Source organism: Musca domestica, unplaced genomic scaffold (assembly GCF_030504385.1).
Source record: "Musca domestica strain aabys unplaced genomic scaffold, Musca_domestica.polishedcontigs.V.1.1 2, whole genome shotgun sequence".
Lineage (NCBI taxonomy): Eukaryota > Metazoa > Arthropoda > Insecta > Diptera > Muscidae > Musca > Musca domestica.
The window spans coordinates 6,655,664-6,672,481 of record NW_026712249.1 but is presented as its reverse complement, the minus strand read 5'-3'; the positions used below and the strand labels follow the sequence as shown (position 1 = coordinate 6,672,481).

At 33.7% G+C, this 16,818-nt stretch overlaps 3 protein-coding genes across 4 annotated transcripts in view; 2 read left to right on the top strand and 1 right to left on the bottom strand.

The window, feature by feature from the left end:
* The window catches only part of LOC101895188 (uncharacterized), a 51,081-nt gene extending 38,155 nt beyond the window's left edge, over positions 1-12,926 (top strand). For both annotated transcript variants that reach the window (XM_059121733.1, XM_005179155.4), the window contains 6 exons: positions 866-1,142; positions 1,539-1,681; positions 1,748-1,933; positions 3,306-3,409; positions 3,487-4,682; positions 9,582-12,926. In XM_059121733.1, coding sequence (XP_058977716.1) covers positions 866-1,142; positions 1,539-1,681; positions 1,748-1,933; positions 3,306-3,409; positions 3,487-4,682; positions 9,582-10,102 — 2,427 coding nt within the window. In that variant the 3' untranslated portion in view covers positions 10,103-12,926. The remainder of the gene's footprint in view (positions 1-865; positions 1,143-1,538; positions 1,682-1,747; positions 1,934-3,305; positions 3,410-3,486; positions 4,683-9,581) is intronic.
* Positions 1-16,818, top strand: part of LOC101895885 (troponin I) — a 281,696-nt gene that overhangs the window by 107,747 nt on the left and 157,131 nt on the right. The window lies entirely within an intron of this gene.
* The window catches only part of LOC101898302 (E3 ubiquitin-protein ligase highwire), a 127,044-nt gene that overhangs the window by 81,747 nt on the left and 28,479 nt on the right, over positions 1-16,818 (bottom strand). The window lies entirely within an intron of this gene.

Below are 16,818 nucleotides of genomic sequence, written 5' to 3'. Positions count from 1 at the left end.
ACACAAGATCTGTTATAAAGATGGTAGAGATCGGACAATTCCTTGTGGTACCTTTCCCACAAAGGTTCAAAATTTTCAATAACTAAAACGAGCATAAAATCCTAAATAAGCATCCGGTTCTCTTCAAATTTTAAATATGCCATTATTTTTACTAACACAAGATTTGCTCTGAAAATGGAATGTATCGGTTCACTCCTTCTGGTACCTCCCCCAGAAAATGTTCAAAATTTTGAATATCCATGAAGCTCATAAAACGCCAAATTAGCATCCGATTCCACTTGGACTTGGTACATCTCAATATTTCCATTAAGACAAGATCTGTTATAAAGATGGTAGAAATCGGACCATTTCTTCTGGTACCTCCCCCACATAGGTTGCAGATTTTGAAAAACAAAACGCTCAAAGAATGCGAAATAAGCTTCTTTACAGTTAGGCTCCTATGAAAAGCTATATATAATTGAATGTTTGTACAACAAGAAGCTGTTAGACCTTCATGAAGTCTGTGATTTATCGACAACCTCGACCACAATTTTTTGATTCAGATGAACATCTAAATTTCACCTCGAAATTTTATGATTCCATGTTTCAAAATCTAAAATAAAATCTATGGCTTTTCCGACATTTGATTAGCGGGAAATTTGTATAACACAACTGTCTGTCTGACGTACTGATAGATAGACAGTGATTGATAAGTTATCTCTTAAAAAAAGTGGAAATAAATTGTTTTGAAATGTTTTTCCCGTTTTTTAATGGACAATTGTTTATTTTCAGAAGTTTTCCGAAAAACAAATGCCAATCTCCTCTTTTATTATTCTACCCCTTATATTTTATTAATTCCCTTTTTTTCTCGTTATTCTCTTTACAGTTAAGCTCCACCTTCGACAAGACATTTAAAATGCCCGAATTGGCCAAGATATTGGTGGTCAAACTCGGGCCAAGAACGCAGTTTAATCTGCGCGAGGGATTCTTTCACAACGACACCATTAATCGTTTCATTGTTGAGGGCAATATGGAGGAACCGGAGAAGGTGGAAATCGGAACGGATGCATTTCGTGGCAACAATGGACCATTCCCAGAGATCGTATTTAGCAATGTATTTACCATTGTCATACTGCAGAGGGCATTTCGACAAAAGGCTTCGGGTAAGTGACGAGGGGGAAGGGAGGAGAAAAATTAATATACACAAATATAAAATAGATAGAATATTATGTATGAGAGAGACTTTGGAAGGTCTGCCTGTATCTGTAGGAGACTTTTGAAATTTCTTCTAGGTTCAGAAAATCGCCAGAAGGTCTTCTGTGTACACGATACCCCCAGAAGGGGGGTTATTTTATGTCTGTACAAGGCCGGTAAAAGTTATGCTGCCTATGGAAGACCTCTAGAAGGCGATCTACTAATCGATCTTCTATATGTGGGGAGATTAAAAAGAACTAAAATTTGCTTGCAAATTCCAATACTCCTGCCTTTATTTATTTTTTTAATTATTTTTCTTCAAAATTTTTTAAAATATTTTTGTTTTTAATTTTTCCGAATTTCAGAAAGCTGCAAACTAAATGTTACAAATAGCAACAATGTTTTGTTATTTGAGAATGCATTTGAAAACACTCAAATCCGTGGCACTTTTGTGGGCATCAAAGATTTGCGGATTGCGGAAAAGGCCTTCAGCTCCGCCCAGGCGAAGGTAAGTTTTGAGTGATTTTTTTTAGAATATTTAAATTAAATATTTCCTCCTCTTTCTCTCTTTCAGCTGCACATTGAGTCTTCCCACATCGATAATCTGTATCGCTTTGATGCTTCAATACGTGAAATTAAATTCGTCAAGTGCAGCATTGGCACCATTAATCCGGGTGCCTTTGATGTCAATCAAATTAATTCGATAATATTTGAATCCTGTCGCATCGATGCCATCAAATCGAGAGCCATAACCGAGAAGGTAAGTGGTAAACGACGGGCGACATTGAGTTCGAATTTGGAGATTGAGGCCTATGGAAGATTTTGCCAAAGTCAGAAAACCTTCAGACGCTCTTTTATAGATAACAGACCTTTAGAAGCTCTTCTTTGACCGCAAGACCTTCAGAAACTATTCTGTGGCCGGGAGACCTTCATAAGTTTTTCTATGGCAAGATAATCTTTTGAAGCTCTCCTATGGCCATAAAACCTTCTGAAGGTCTTCTATGACCAGAAGACCTTCTGAGGGTTTTCTATAGCGAAAAGCTCTTCTATGACTAAAAGACCTTCTAAAGCTCTTCTATGGCTAGAAAACCTTAAGAAGCTCTTTTATGGCCAGAAAACTTTCAGAAGTTCTTCTATGGCCAGTAGGCCTTCTGGAGCTTTTCTTTTCCTTCTGAGGCTCTTTTATCACCAGAAGATGCAATTCTATGGTCAGAAGACCTTCTGAAGCTCCTTCAATAGCTCTTCTATGACAAGAAGACCTTCTGAAGTTCTTCTATGACAAGAAGACCTTCTGAAGTTCTTCTATGGCCAGAAGACCTTCTGAAGTTTTTCTGTGGCCAGAAGACCTTCTGAATCTCTTCTATGGATAGAAGACATTTTGAAGATCTGCAATTGTTAGAAGACCTTCTGAAACTCTTCTATGAAAATACGACCCTCTGCAGTTCTTTTATAACTTGTATTGCTAGAAAATCTTCTGAAGCTTCTCTGTGACCAGAAGACCTTCAGAAGCTCCTCTGTGGCTAGAAGACTTTTTGAAGTTCTTTTACAGAAGAAGAAGAGATTTTCTATAACTAAAAGACATTCTGAAACTCTTCTAAGGCTAGAAGACCGTCTGAAGCTCTCATATAACTAGAAGACCTTCTGAAGCTTTCTAATAACTAGAAGACTATCTGAAGCTCTTCTATGGTCACAAGACCTTCCAAAGCCATTCTTTGGTAAAAAGACCTTTTTAAGCTTTTCGGTTGCTAGAAGACCTTCTGAAGCTTTTCTATTGCTAGAAAACCTTCAGAAGCTCCTCTATGGCCAGAAGGCCTTCAGAAGTTCTTTTATGGCTGAAAGAACTTCTGTGGCTAGAAGCTAGAAGACCTTCAAGGGCTTTTCTATTGCTGGAAATCCTTCAGAAGCTCTCCTAGAAGACCTTCTGAAGCTCTTTTATGGCCAAAAGACCATCATAAGTTCTTATTTAGCTACAAGACCTTCTGAAACTCTTCTATGGCTAGAAGACCTTCTGGAGCTCCTCTTTATCTAGAAGACCTTCTGAAGGTCTTTTTCCATGGAAAAAAGTATTTTTTATAAAAAAATCGTATTTTGTTGCTCAAAGTTTTTTACCCTCGCCTTCCCTTTTTTTGCAGCTCTTAAGCGAACATGTCTCGATAACGGGTGCCACCATTGGCATTATCGAAAGAGATGCAATTTATGGCAGTGGCATAAAGGAATTGAAAATTAGCAACAACAAGTAAGTAGTCCCCCGAACATAACCTCCAAGTTTATTGTAAAAAAATTAACCTTGTTCTCTTTTTTTTTTGCCCTCAGAATTGATTACATTTACGAGAACGCAATTTACGTGACATCGATCTACGTGACCATCACCGATAATCACATCAAACACCTGGGCAGCAATTGGCTGCATGTCAAGGACTGGACACGCATCAAGGTGGAACGCAATCAGTTCGGCATTTTCGGTCACATACAGTTGGAGAAGAGTCGCAGCAGTGAGAAGTGTACCTTTGGCGAAAACTCACTGACCAGTCCCCAGGATGGTAGTCTCAACTTCACCAATCCCCATTGCAACGTCTACGACATCTCGCTGAACAAGCCGTGTCGTTGCGACTTCCATTGGCTGGAACGTTTGTCGGATCACGATTTAAAGTCCCAGGTCTTTTGCACCATTGACGAGAAGCTGGGCAATTGTTTCAATGCCACCATGCTGAACTTCCTGCAGTACTACAGCGAGGTGTGCGACGACAGCAAAACCATTTTGGATTGCAAAAACAAAAAGAATTTAAGGAAAATCGAAGGACGTTTCTTTACGGCCGAAGAGCTGGCGGCCAAGAATAATCGCCTGCCGGAGCTCATAGCTATTGTGGTTAGCGCCACAGTCATTTCAATTGTCATATTCACTGCCATCATCATCATGATCTGTCGCTGTCGCCGTCGATCCTTGAAAATGTCACGAGGAGGTGGTGGTGCAGGCGGTGATGCAAATCAAGGTCGCAGCCATGTCCATGAATTTTCCTCCGATGATCGTTTGACTATCCAACAAAGCCTGCAGCTGATCCAGAAGAAATATCCGGAGATTTACAAGAAAATCCATGAAAAGATTCAAATAATGTTTGTGGCCGATTTGTCGGAGACGAAATGTGTCAAGACCACAAGTCAGATTGTCAATCTCTTGAATAAGGTGCAAAATCCCGGTACTGATTTTATGGCACTGAATCGTGTACTGACGGAACATCTGCAATCGCCACTGCCATCGGCACCACCGGCCGATCAAACGCCAATTTATTCCGAGCCAGGTTTAACCGAGGGCGATTTCTATGCGGCCAATACGTTTGATAATTTGCAGGGGAATCCCATGATGGGCAGTGCGGCAGGTGCCACTGGACCGGAACACATCTACGCTGAGCCTAGTTGTGTCCAACAGCCGCTGCTGCCCAATGAATATGCCTCACCGGCCGATGGCCATTTAGAGTCGATGGACGTCTATACGGAACCCGTTAACGAGAGAGGTAATACATTTAGACCCCCAATAGTCACAACAACAACAACAAGAACACTGAGAGGATGTTATGCAACACAAGTTTGAAGGGCAAACCAAATAAACGCCGCTTCCCCCTATCCCAAAGAATCAAGAGTCCTCCTCATCCCAACATCCTTCCTCCAAAAAGAAAAAATGTTATTTTACACTCACTCACACACCCACATAAATGTAGTCAAGAACACATTAGAAGGAGAAGTAAGTTAAATGTTTCCGTTTTTCATAGATCATCGAGCTTTCAAGCACATTTATCGTAGCGTAATCGTAGTATGTTCATGAAAAAACTTGTAGTTTAAACATAGAGTAGTGTAGTTTGTCGATCGTCGGAACCTGAGTGTTTCATTAAAAAAATGCATTTTTAAGTAGAGAGGAAAGGGGGAGAGTTATAGCAATCGACTCTCTCTCTCTTTTTCCTCACATTTTGCAAATGAATTAAAAATGTTAATGAAACTTTCCATATTCCACGGCCTTTGTAGATTTGTAGTTCTAAACCCAGACAGTCTTGAGTAGAGTCGAACTATGGAATGTTGGAATGTTAAATGTTAAATCCCATAAAAAGAGGTATTACAAATTTGGTCGGAAATTATTTTTTTTCCAATTTAAAATTTCTATGAAAATTATGTTCTTGAACGGAGGGATTTGAAAGATTTGTTCTTTTTTTATTTTGGTCAAAATTATTATTTTGGTCGGAATGAAAATTTTTGGTCGAAAATAATTTGGTAGGAAATTAATTTTTTCTCAACCTAAAATTTCTATGAAAATTCTATTCTTAAACGGAGGGATTTAAAAGATTTGTTGTTCCTGTTCTTTTTTTTTTGGATTTTGGTCAAAATTATTATTTTGGTCGGAATGAAAATTTTTGGTCGAAAATAATTTGGCAGGAAATTAATTTTTTCTCAACCTAAAATTTCTATGAAAATTCTATTCTTGAATTCGGAGGAATTTAAAAGATTTGTTGTTCCAGTTCTTTTTTTTTTTTGGATTTTGGTCAAAATTATTATTTTGGTCGGAATGAAAATTTTTGGTCGAAAATAATATTTTTGCATAATTATATTTTTCACAGACATATTTATTTAATAATGTTTGACAGAATTTCGGTCGAAAGTTTCAGACGAAATTATCACTTTTTTGGTCGGAATTAAACCAATTTCGAATTTGTTCGGAAATTAATTTTTATCCCAACATAAAATTTTTATGACAATTCTCTCCTTGAATGGAGGGATCTGAAAGATTTGTTGTCTCTGTCCTTTTTTTTGGATTTTGGTCAAAATTATTATTTTGGTCGGAAAAATTTTGGTCGAAAATAATTTTTTTTTTGCATTTTTATATTTTTTACTAAGACATATTTATTTAATAATGTTAGACAAAAATTTGGTCGAAAGTTTCAGACGAAATTATCACTTTTTTTGGTCGGAATTAAACCATCAAAAGAAGAATTACGAATTTGTTCGGAAATTTATTTTTTTCCCAACATAAAATTTTTATGACAATTCTTGAATGGAGGAATCTGAAAGATTTGTTGTCTCTGTCCTTTTTTTTTTTTGATTTTGGTCAAAATTATTTGGTCGGAATGAAAAATTTTTGGTCGAAAATAATATTTTTTGCATATTTATATTTAATAATCTTAGACAGAAGTTTGATCGAAAGTTTCAGACGAAATTATCACTATTTTTGGTCGGAATTAAACCATCAAAAAAGGGATTACGAATTTGTTCGGAAATTAATTTTTTTCCCAACATAAAATTTTTATGTCAATTCTCTTCGTGAATGGAGGGATCTGAAAGATTTGTTGTTCCTGTTCTTTTTTTTTTTTTTTGGATATTGGTCAAAATTATTATTTTGGTCGGAATGAAAAATTTTTGGTCGAAAATAATATTTTGTGCATATTTATATTTTTTACTAAAACATATTTATTTAATAAAGTTAGACACAACTTTGATCGAAAGTTTCAGACGAAATTATCACTTTTTTTGGTAAAAATTAACATTTTTTCTAACTTAAAAATTCTGTGAAAATTCCTTTTTTGAACGATGAGGTTTGAAAAATTATGACCTATGTCTCTTATTTTATTTATTTATTTATTTATTTATTTATTTATTTGTTTTTTTTTTTGTTTTAAATTTTTGGTCGGAATTAATATTTTTGGTCGAAATTAAAATTTTTGTTGTCTAAATTTTATTTTTTTTTTCTTGAAACATAGTTGAATAATGTCAAAGTTCGAAATTTAGTCGTTAGTTTCAGACGAAATTTCCTTTTTTTGGCCGGAATTCAAATTATTTCTAACTTTAAATGTCTGTGAAAATTTCATGTTTGAACGACGAGATTTAAAATCTAGAAATTACGACCTTTGTTCCTAAATTTTTTGGAAATTGTGGTCGAAATTATTATTTTGGCCGGAATTTGCATTTTTGGTCGGAATTAATTTTTTCGTCAAAATTTTTATTAAAAAATATTTATTTAAATACTTTGTTTATGGAAATTTGGTTCAAAATTTTCGAAGTGGTTGTTTTGGTTGAAATTAAATGTTTATGTTTTCTTAAAGAACCTATTTAACATTGTTAAATAAATTTCCTTTTTTTTCGGTCGGAATTAAATTTATTTCTTACCTAAAATTTCTGTGAAAATTTCATGTTTGAACGACGACATTTAAAATCTAGAAATTACGACCTTTGTTCCTAAATTTTTTGGAAATTGTGGTCGAAATTATTATTTTGGCCGGAATTTGCATTTTTGGTCGGAATTAATTTTTTCGTCAAAATTTTTATTAAAAAATATTTATTTAAATACTTTGTTTATGGAAATTTGGTTCAAAATTTTCGAAGTGGTTATTTTGGTTGAAATTAAATGTTTATGTTTTCTTAAAGAACCTATTTAACATTGTTAGGCTGTTAGATATTATGGTTTTTTTTATAGAGGTTAATTTAAATTGTGGTCCAAATGGTAATTTTGTTCGGAATTGAGGTTATGTTCGAGGTTTTCTTTTGTCCAAATTCTATTGTTTGTACATATTTATGATAGATTATGCATTTTGAGCGAAATCAATTGCAACTTTGGAAGTCATAGACTTTTTGGTAGAAATTACAATTTTGGTAGGATCAAAAAATTTAGGTCGAAATTAACATTTCTAATGAAACTATATTTTTTACCTAACGTATGCGATATTATGCCTTTTGATCGGAATTGAGAGGTTATGCCTTTTGATCGAAATTAACTGCAATTTTGAAAGGAATCGACTTTTTGGTAGAACTTAAAATTTTGGTCGAAATTAACAGTTTTGTTAAAATCATACTATTTTTACCAAACTTATACGAGAATATGCCTCTTGATCGAAATAAGACACAATTTTGGTCGCAATAGATATTTTGGTTGGAATTACAATTTTGGTCGAAATTAAGATTTTGTTCCAAATTTTGAATTTTGCCGAATATAATCAAAAATGTTTAAGAGGTTGTGTTTTTGTAATCTAATTTCGGTCGATTTAATTTTTTTATCACAATGATACGGTCGGAATAAAAAATTTGGTCGGAATTAAAATTTTATTCGAAATTAATTTTTTCTTTGGCAAACATATGAAAGTTTAGGCATTTGAAACGAAATAAATTGCTGGACTTTTTGATAAAAACAATTTTAATCCGAATGTTCATTTTGGTAGGATTTAAAATTTTGGTCGAAAAAAACAATTTGTTAGAATTCTTCCAAACTTATGAGAGATTATGCTTTTTGATCGAAATTAATTGCAATTTTGAAAGGACTTTTTGGTAGAACTTAAATTTTGGTCGAAATTAACAGTTTTGGTCGCAATATATATTTTGGTACGAACTTCAATTTTGGTAAGAACTTCAATTTTGGTAAGAACTTCAATTTTGGTCGAAACTAAGATTTTGTACAAAACTTTAATTTTTGCCGAATAAAATTAAAAAGTTATGTCCTTGGAACCGAGATTAAATTAAATTTTAATCACAGTGAGTATTTTGGTAAAAAAAAACATTTTGGTCGGAATTAAAATTTTGATCGAAATCAAAATTTTTGTTACCAAACATATGAAGATTATACATTTCGAAGTAGAAGTAAATATTTTGGTCGAAATGATCATCTTGGTAGGACTAAACATTTTGATCGAAATTTTTATATTTTTTTTGTTTTGTTAATATTTTTGACCAAAGTAAATTTCTTGACCAAAATATACCTATTGAAATTTGGTCGGAACTTTTGGTCGAAGTGGATACTTTGGTCGGAATTAATTTTTTTGCTTTGGAAATCTAGTTTTTGAACGAGCATAAATACTAATTTGAAACATTATACTTCTTGGCCGTTTATTATTTGAAATTTTGGTCGGAATGATTTAGGTCGAAATTAGAATTGTTGGTCAAAATTATTAATTTTGACAACAAAATAACTAGGGTACCCCCAACAAAAATTCCAACTAAAATATATATAAATTTTAGAGAACTTTAGCCGAATTTGTAGTTTTGTCGGAATTAAAATTCATAGTTTGTTCGAATTTAGAATTTTGGGCGAAATTTTTATTTTTTTTTTTTAAATTGAAATTTAACGTATCAATGAATAAATCCAAATTTCTAGGTGTGTCAAACAGTTGGAAATGTTATCGAAATTCCCAAACCTATCCGAAAATCCCCAAAAATTCCCAAACGACGATTTTTTAAATTATTTCTAACAAAAATTCCATAGAAACCAGATAACCCCTACATTTCCTTAACAACTAATTCTATAATATTCCGAAATCCTAACAAAATCCCCACCAAAACTATTACCATTATTGCCACTAATAACCCAATTTCCAGTTTTATCGCTTGAAAAAAAAAAAAAACAAAACTAGAAAATAATGAATTGCATTCCATTTCCGTTTCAGACTCGAATCCAACCACCGCCTATGCAGTAACACAACCCCTTAATCGGCCTATGGCTGGTGTGGGCTCATATCAGAGTCCCTATCGGCTATATGCCACGCCTATGCGTTCCACCCAGTACAGCCACCAGCAACGACAACTGCCAGATGTCTTGTCACAACACAATACACAACAGAGAACAACAGCCGGACCAATCTCCTCACCCACCCCCTCATCCTCATCTTCCACCGCAAACCTCTCGAATGTGCAACGCATAGTCCAGAATTTACAAGACAAAAATAACTTCAATCCCATTGCCAAGCCCCGTAACATGCATTTCGTAGCACCGCCCCAGTACACAGCTCCGTCCACAGGTATTCCAGTAGCCACAGCAGCGTTGTCACAACGACCCGCCGCCAGTGAAGACATTGAATTGGATTTGCGTGGTGCGACCGCATTGCCCAATGATTCGGGTTCGAATCATTCGGGTGGCAGCAATGAAACGGTTCAGATCGATGATGTTATACTCTATGCAGATTCCTAAGAAGTGCAGTCGATGGCCAGTTGGTTTTCTATTTCCAGATTTGTAAATGTTCTTGTCGACTGTTAAACTGTGTGTGTGAGCGCGCTGTCCGGAAATTGCAAACGAAAAATCTTCTCTCCACACAAAAAGCATGTGGCCAGTCAAAGGTTGAAGAGATTTTTTTTTTTTTGCAATTTTGCTGGGTCAATATTTATTTGCAATAAAAAGGAACAGTTTGAGAAATGAGGTACATTTTTCAGGGACCAAATCACAAATTCTCGATCAACTTGGTCGAAAAGAAATATTTAAGATTTTGGTCAAAATTGAAATATTGGTCACCATTTGTGGTTCGATTAGAAACATTTTCGAAAAAAAAAATTAATTAATCTCATTTAAAATTTTTGTCGAATTTAAACACGACCTGTTCCATGTTAGAATTTTGGAAAAAATAATAAGAAGTAATAAATTTTTGGTGGAATTTAAAATATTGGCCAAACTTTGTATTTAGAATTAGAAACATTTTCCACGATATATTGTATTTATAAGCATTTAAGAATTTGGTGGAAATTAAAATTTTGGTCCAAATTAATTTTTTTGGTTGTATTAGAATCAATTTCGTTGCAAAATGTTGTAAAACAAGGTTACCTTTGCAATAGCTGAAATTCCTGTCAAATTAAAATTTTTGGTCGAAATTGTAAATTTAGATCAAAATTAAAATTTATGGTCGGAATCAAATTTTGGATTAACTTGATTGATTTCCATTAAATTTTGGTAGCATTTAAAAAATTGATCGCGATTCAAATTTTGGTCGGAATTGAAATGTTGCCGGCACTTTGAATGTTGTATTAGAATCAATTTCGTTGCAACATGTTGTAAAACAAGGTGATCTTTGCAATAGTTGAAAATACAAACAAATTAAAATTTTTTTGTCGAAATGAAAAATTGTTGGTCGGAATCAAATTTTGGATTAATTCGATTGATTTTCCATAAAATTTTGTAAAACGTAATTTTGATAGCATTTTAAATATTGATCGCGATTCGAAATTTGGTCGGAATTGTACTAGAATCAAAATTCAATTTTTGGTCGGAATTGATTTTTTGGTCGACATTTAAAATTTTGGTCGACATTTAAAATTTTGGTCGGAATTACAACGTTGCCCACACAAATTGCATCGTTGTAATCAATTTCGTTGTAAATTGTCTTTTTTTAAAACAAGGTCACCTCTGCAATGGTTGGAATTTCAATCAAATTAAAAATTTTGGTCGAAATTTAAATTATTGGTCGGAATAAAATTTTTGATTAATATTTCCATACGAAATTTTAAAATTAAAATTTGGTTCGGAATTGGTTTTTTTGGTCGGAATTAAAACGTTGCCGACACAAGTTACATCATTGTAATAAATTGAAAATGTTATTTAAACAACGTCACCGTTGCAATGGTTGAAATTACAGTCAAATTTAAAATTTTGGTCGAAATTAAAAATTTTGGTCGGGATAAAGCTTTTTGGTCGGAATTAAATTTTTTGGTCGGAATCTAATTTTTTCTTGAGAATTGTAAATAGATAAAAATTCCAAAATTGTAATTCATATTTATAAAGCCAAAAAAATTGAAAAATAGCAAAACTAGTAGCTTTTGCTGGTTCTGATCTAATATCAAGCATAGATTATTGCAATATTTTTATAAAAAAATTATTATTTAATTTTTCTTTTTAATAAAAATAAATGTTATTTTTTCAATAATCGAACTTTTGATAGACATTAATTCTTTATCCAAGAAAATCAAATTTTGACCAAAATTAATTTGTTTTGGCTTGGAATGGTCTTACGAAACTTGCAAATAAATAATTATCCCATCGAAATAACGAGCAGGAAGCACACACTACAATTTAGTTTAAAACGCAATTATTATAAAATATATATTTTTATTTTCTGAAATTAAAAACATAAAAACAGGCTTGTGATTTTAACCAATTTTCTAATTTGTAAGTCTTATTTAAAACCTAAATGTAAAACGAAAAAATTTAGTTTGTAGTGGAAAAAAAACATTGCTATTATTTTTATTATTTTTTTTTTTTTTTTCAAAACCCATCCCACCCCCAAACACCACCCCATAATTTAAATAAGTTATAATTATTTTGTTTTTGGTATTATTATTTTTTTGCATAAAATGTCAAACGATTTTGTTTTTATTTTTCTCCTCTCATTTCATTTGCCTCTTTTGTTAATAACAAAGAAAAAAAGAAAGAAAAGCATTTGTAAAACCTAGTTTTTTAACTATTTCTATTTGTAAATATAATATTACTAGCTATGCGCAAATTCGCTAAAGCATTTTATAAGTCATTCTCTTCATTGTTTTAGAAATAAGATATGTATTGTAATTTAATCCCCTAAGGTATGCAATAAAAAAGTAAACAAATATCATTTCACAAAACTCATGACACAGAAAGCACTGATAACGGTAAAATACTCTTTAATTTCTTTTCTTCTATGGGTCTCTTTGCATTCTCTTTGATATTGCCATAATCAACAAAACACACATCACACACATACCTACACACCCATACATTTTTATAAATATATTTTTTTATTCTATTTTTTTGTTTGTTTTTCTTTTTCCTGTTATAATTTGTAATCTGAGATTTGTAATTGTGGTTCGTTGAATTTCTCTGACCACAAACAAAACGTAGTCAGTCGTAGACATAGAAATGAACGAAAGAATGAAATAAATGAATAGTAAACTATTATACATAGAGCGTCGAAAGTAGGTATATAAGTTGTACAGTATTTTGTAATGAAAGAAAATAAAATATTTTTTAAGAGAAATTAAAAAAGTATAAGAAACAATGTGTTTGTGTTTTTATTCCTTTGCTGAGGTTTTTTGAAAGTTTATGGTAGGCTTAGTTTCAACACCTTCCCGCTAAAGTTTCTCATGTCATCAGATATCCATCTCTCAAGTGTCTAGCTGGACTCTTGGTGCATATGCTGTGAAGCATTTAAAAGGGCAACAAAATGAAATAGATGGTTGAATGATGTGGTTGGATTGCAAGAAAGTTGTGATGGCTTAGAGTAATGTGTACCTTTGTGAGTATATTTAACAAAAGTATGTAGTATTTCTTGTATGTTTGCATGTTTTTTTTAAATCAAGCCACGAAATGGAATTCGCTTCCCAAAACTTGGTATAGAATACACACCGTAATCTGAATTTGAACAAAAAAAAAAGAATTGTGTTCAATAAAGGTGACATTTTTGTATTTTTTTTTCAAAAAAAAAAAAAAAAAAAAAACAGCTGAGTTCGGTCGAGCTGAACTTTTTATACCCTCCACCATTCGGAAGGAACTTGAAAATTAAAAAAAAATCGAAAAATATCGCTCAAATGAAAACCTTTATATGGGGTCTATACGAAGACGTGGTCTCGGATAAGTAATTTTTTGTCATATGCAGTAGTAACAATTCCGAACTTTAATTACGAAATTTGACAAAATTCCGGTGAATGATGTCCCTTATATCATCAAAATACGGAATAAAGGGAGGTACCGTTGTATGGGGCCTATACTAAGAAGTAGACCTGCAAAGACAGTGTTCCGTCATAGGTTGTAGTACCCATTACGAACCTCAAATACGAAATTTTACACAATTCCGGTGAATAACGTCTCGAATATCCTGGAAATACCAAAAATGGGTGCTATACTAAAACGTAGACCCATATAGACAATTCTCTTTCCCAAAAAGGTTCAAAATTTTGAATAACCAAAACGATTATAAAATCCGAAATAAGCGTCCAGTTCACTTCAAATTTCACACATCCCATTATTTCTACCAGAAGATGTGCTGTGAAGATAGGATATATTGGGAACTCCCTGTACGGATTTTCAGGCCATTCCATTGTCAAATTTGGCTAAAATCATCGAAATATCGAATATAGGGGGGCATCGTTGTATGGGTACAATGCGGTATCGTGGACTTATATTGAAAATTATATAAAGTACTCACAGAGAACTTCTTGTGCACAAATTCAGACAATGCCATCGAAAAATGTGGCTAAAATCATCAAAATACTTAATATCGAGAGTACCGTTATATTGGGGCTATGCGATATCGTGGATCGATATAGCCTATCTTCAAGGAGAAATGGTCCGATCTCTACCATATTTTTTAGCAGATCTAGTGTTGATGGAAATATTGAGATATACCAAGTCTGAATGGAATCGCATGTTATTTACGCGTTTTATGAGCTTCATGAATATTCAAAATGTTGACCCTTTGTAGGGGAGGTACCAGAAGGAGTGCGCCGATATATCCCATCTTCATGCCAGACCTTGGATTATTAAAAATATTGCGATGTGTGCAATTTGAAGAGAAGCTGAAGCTTATTTCGGATTTTACGATCCCTTTGATTATTCAAAACTTTGACACTTTGTGGGAGAGGTGCCAGAAGGAATGGTTCGATCTCTACGGTCTTTATAACAGATCTAGTGTTGGTTAAAATAATGATATGTACCAAGTCTGAATGGAATCGGATGTTGATTTCGCGTATTGTGGGCTTCATGGATATTAAAAATGTTGACCCTTTGTGGGGGAGTTACCAGATGGAGTGCACCGATGTATCCCATCTTCGCAGCATATCTTGTGTTGGTAGAAATAATGGGATGTATGCAATTTGAAGTGAATTTGATGCTTATTTCGGATTTTATAATCGTTTTGCTTATTCAAAGCTTTGACCCTTTGTGGGGGAGGTACCAAAAGGATTGGTCCGATCTCTACGGTTTTTATAACAGATCTAGTGTTGGTTAAAATAATGATATGTACCAAGTCTGAATGGAATCGGATGTTAATTTCGCGTTTTATGGGCTTCATGGGTATTCAACATTTTGACCCTTGGTGGGGGTGGTGCCAGAAGAGTGGACCGATATTGTCCATGTCCAGCTCTGATGCAAATATTTGTATTTGCAAAGTTGGAGCAAAGTCGGATTATCGTTTCTCTTTCTGTGCAAAAAATATTTATTTTGAAAATTTCGACGTTTTGGGGGGGAGGTACCAGAAGGAGTCTACCGATATTGCCTATATCCGAATTTAAACTAAGTCTGATAATAATATTACGATGTACCAAGTTTGGACCAAATCGGATACTCCCTACGAGAGTTATCGTGTGCACCAGACAAACAGACGGACATTGCTAGATCGACTCCAAATGTCTTTAAACGGATTTGGTCCAAAGAGACTAAGGGTCTAAAACACTTATTCGATTAATCACGTTTTGGCCGTATCAAATGATAAATACGCTCTCTAGCCATATAGCTGAGGGTATAAAGACTCGTCTCTATAGACATGAGGTTTAACATAGCCCCTGAAATATTGTCTAAGGGCGTTAAATAGCATGATCTACCTGCCAATTGACCGGTCCCGAAAGTGAAATAAAATATTCGCCGAACTCGCTTCTCAATAAATTCATTGTTACGTGTGCTGTATGACACCATACTCAATACCAAACATTCTAGGTATGATATCATTACCTGCGCAAAATTCCAAGGCTCTATCTTTTATAGGGCGCACTTAATCATATTTTTTACTAGCGGACTTGCGAACAGATGAATATTCGGACTAATCTTAATTATTCGAAAAATAAAGAAGTTTTATAAAAAACAGCAAAAACAATTTATCCCTTAGTAACAACTTAATATTCCCTTTCCTTCTACAAACTAAAAAAATTACACCTATTGACCCCGAAAAACCACGTTGAAATATGTATCTTCATTTCTGATTAAATTAACATTAATTAAACATTCACACTTTAAAATCTTACAACAACAACAAAAAAAACAAATCTTTCCAATTCAACCATCCATTCAGGCAGGCAGACGGTCAGACATCCATGCATCAGATCAAACCACTCATTCGTTCATTCATTCATACATTCTTTTATTCTTTCTTTCTTTTTGTTTTTGTTTTCTCCCTGCCTCCATCAATGATCCGTGTAAACACAGCCTACCAACAATTGAAATAAAGTGACTGAAAAGAAAGACCTCTTAGTTTTTGGAACAATCAAAAACCACAACAAAGTCTCTTGAACAGAGCAATGGCCCGCCATCCCACTGTCCCATCACATCACTTAACCATTCATCCTAACTTGGAGTTGTGTGTGCGCGCTGAACTTTGGGACCACAGACTCGTCTCCAGTTAAACAAAAATGTGATATGTAAACAATGTGAGGCAGTAAATAATTTCAACAAATCGAAAAATGCAACAACAACAGCAACGACATCAGAATCACAATTTACTCTTTTTTTCAACCAACGAACTCAATGGTTGAGGAGATAAGAGTGGGGATACCATTAAGAGCTCACACAATGCGACAATGTCTCCAATGCAAATTGATTGAGAGAGTTTAACAGAGAGCCATACAATGGGGGGGATCATAGAGTTGCCATGTCTGGAAAACAAATTAGCATAATTCGTAGAAAACCTGAAGAAGTTTTTTTTATCGACTTAGGGCCTTATAAAGCTATAACTAGAAAACCTTTGAAGCCTTACCGACTAAAACACTGTTAAGAGATTATCCATGGCTAGAAGTTCTGCTACGGTTAAATGACTTTCTAAAGCTCTTTTATGAAAAGAAGAACTTTTAAAACTAGAAGACTTTTTGAAGCTCTTCTATAGCTAGAATACCTTCTAAAGCTCTTCTATAGCTAGAAGACCTTCTGAAGCTCTTCTATGGCTGGAAGACCTTCTGAAGCTCTTC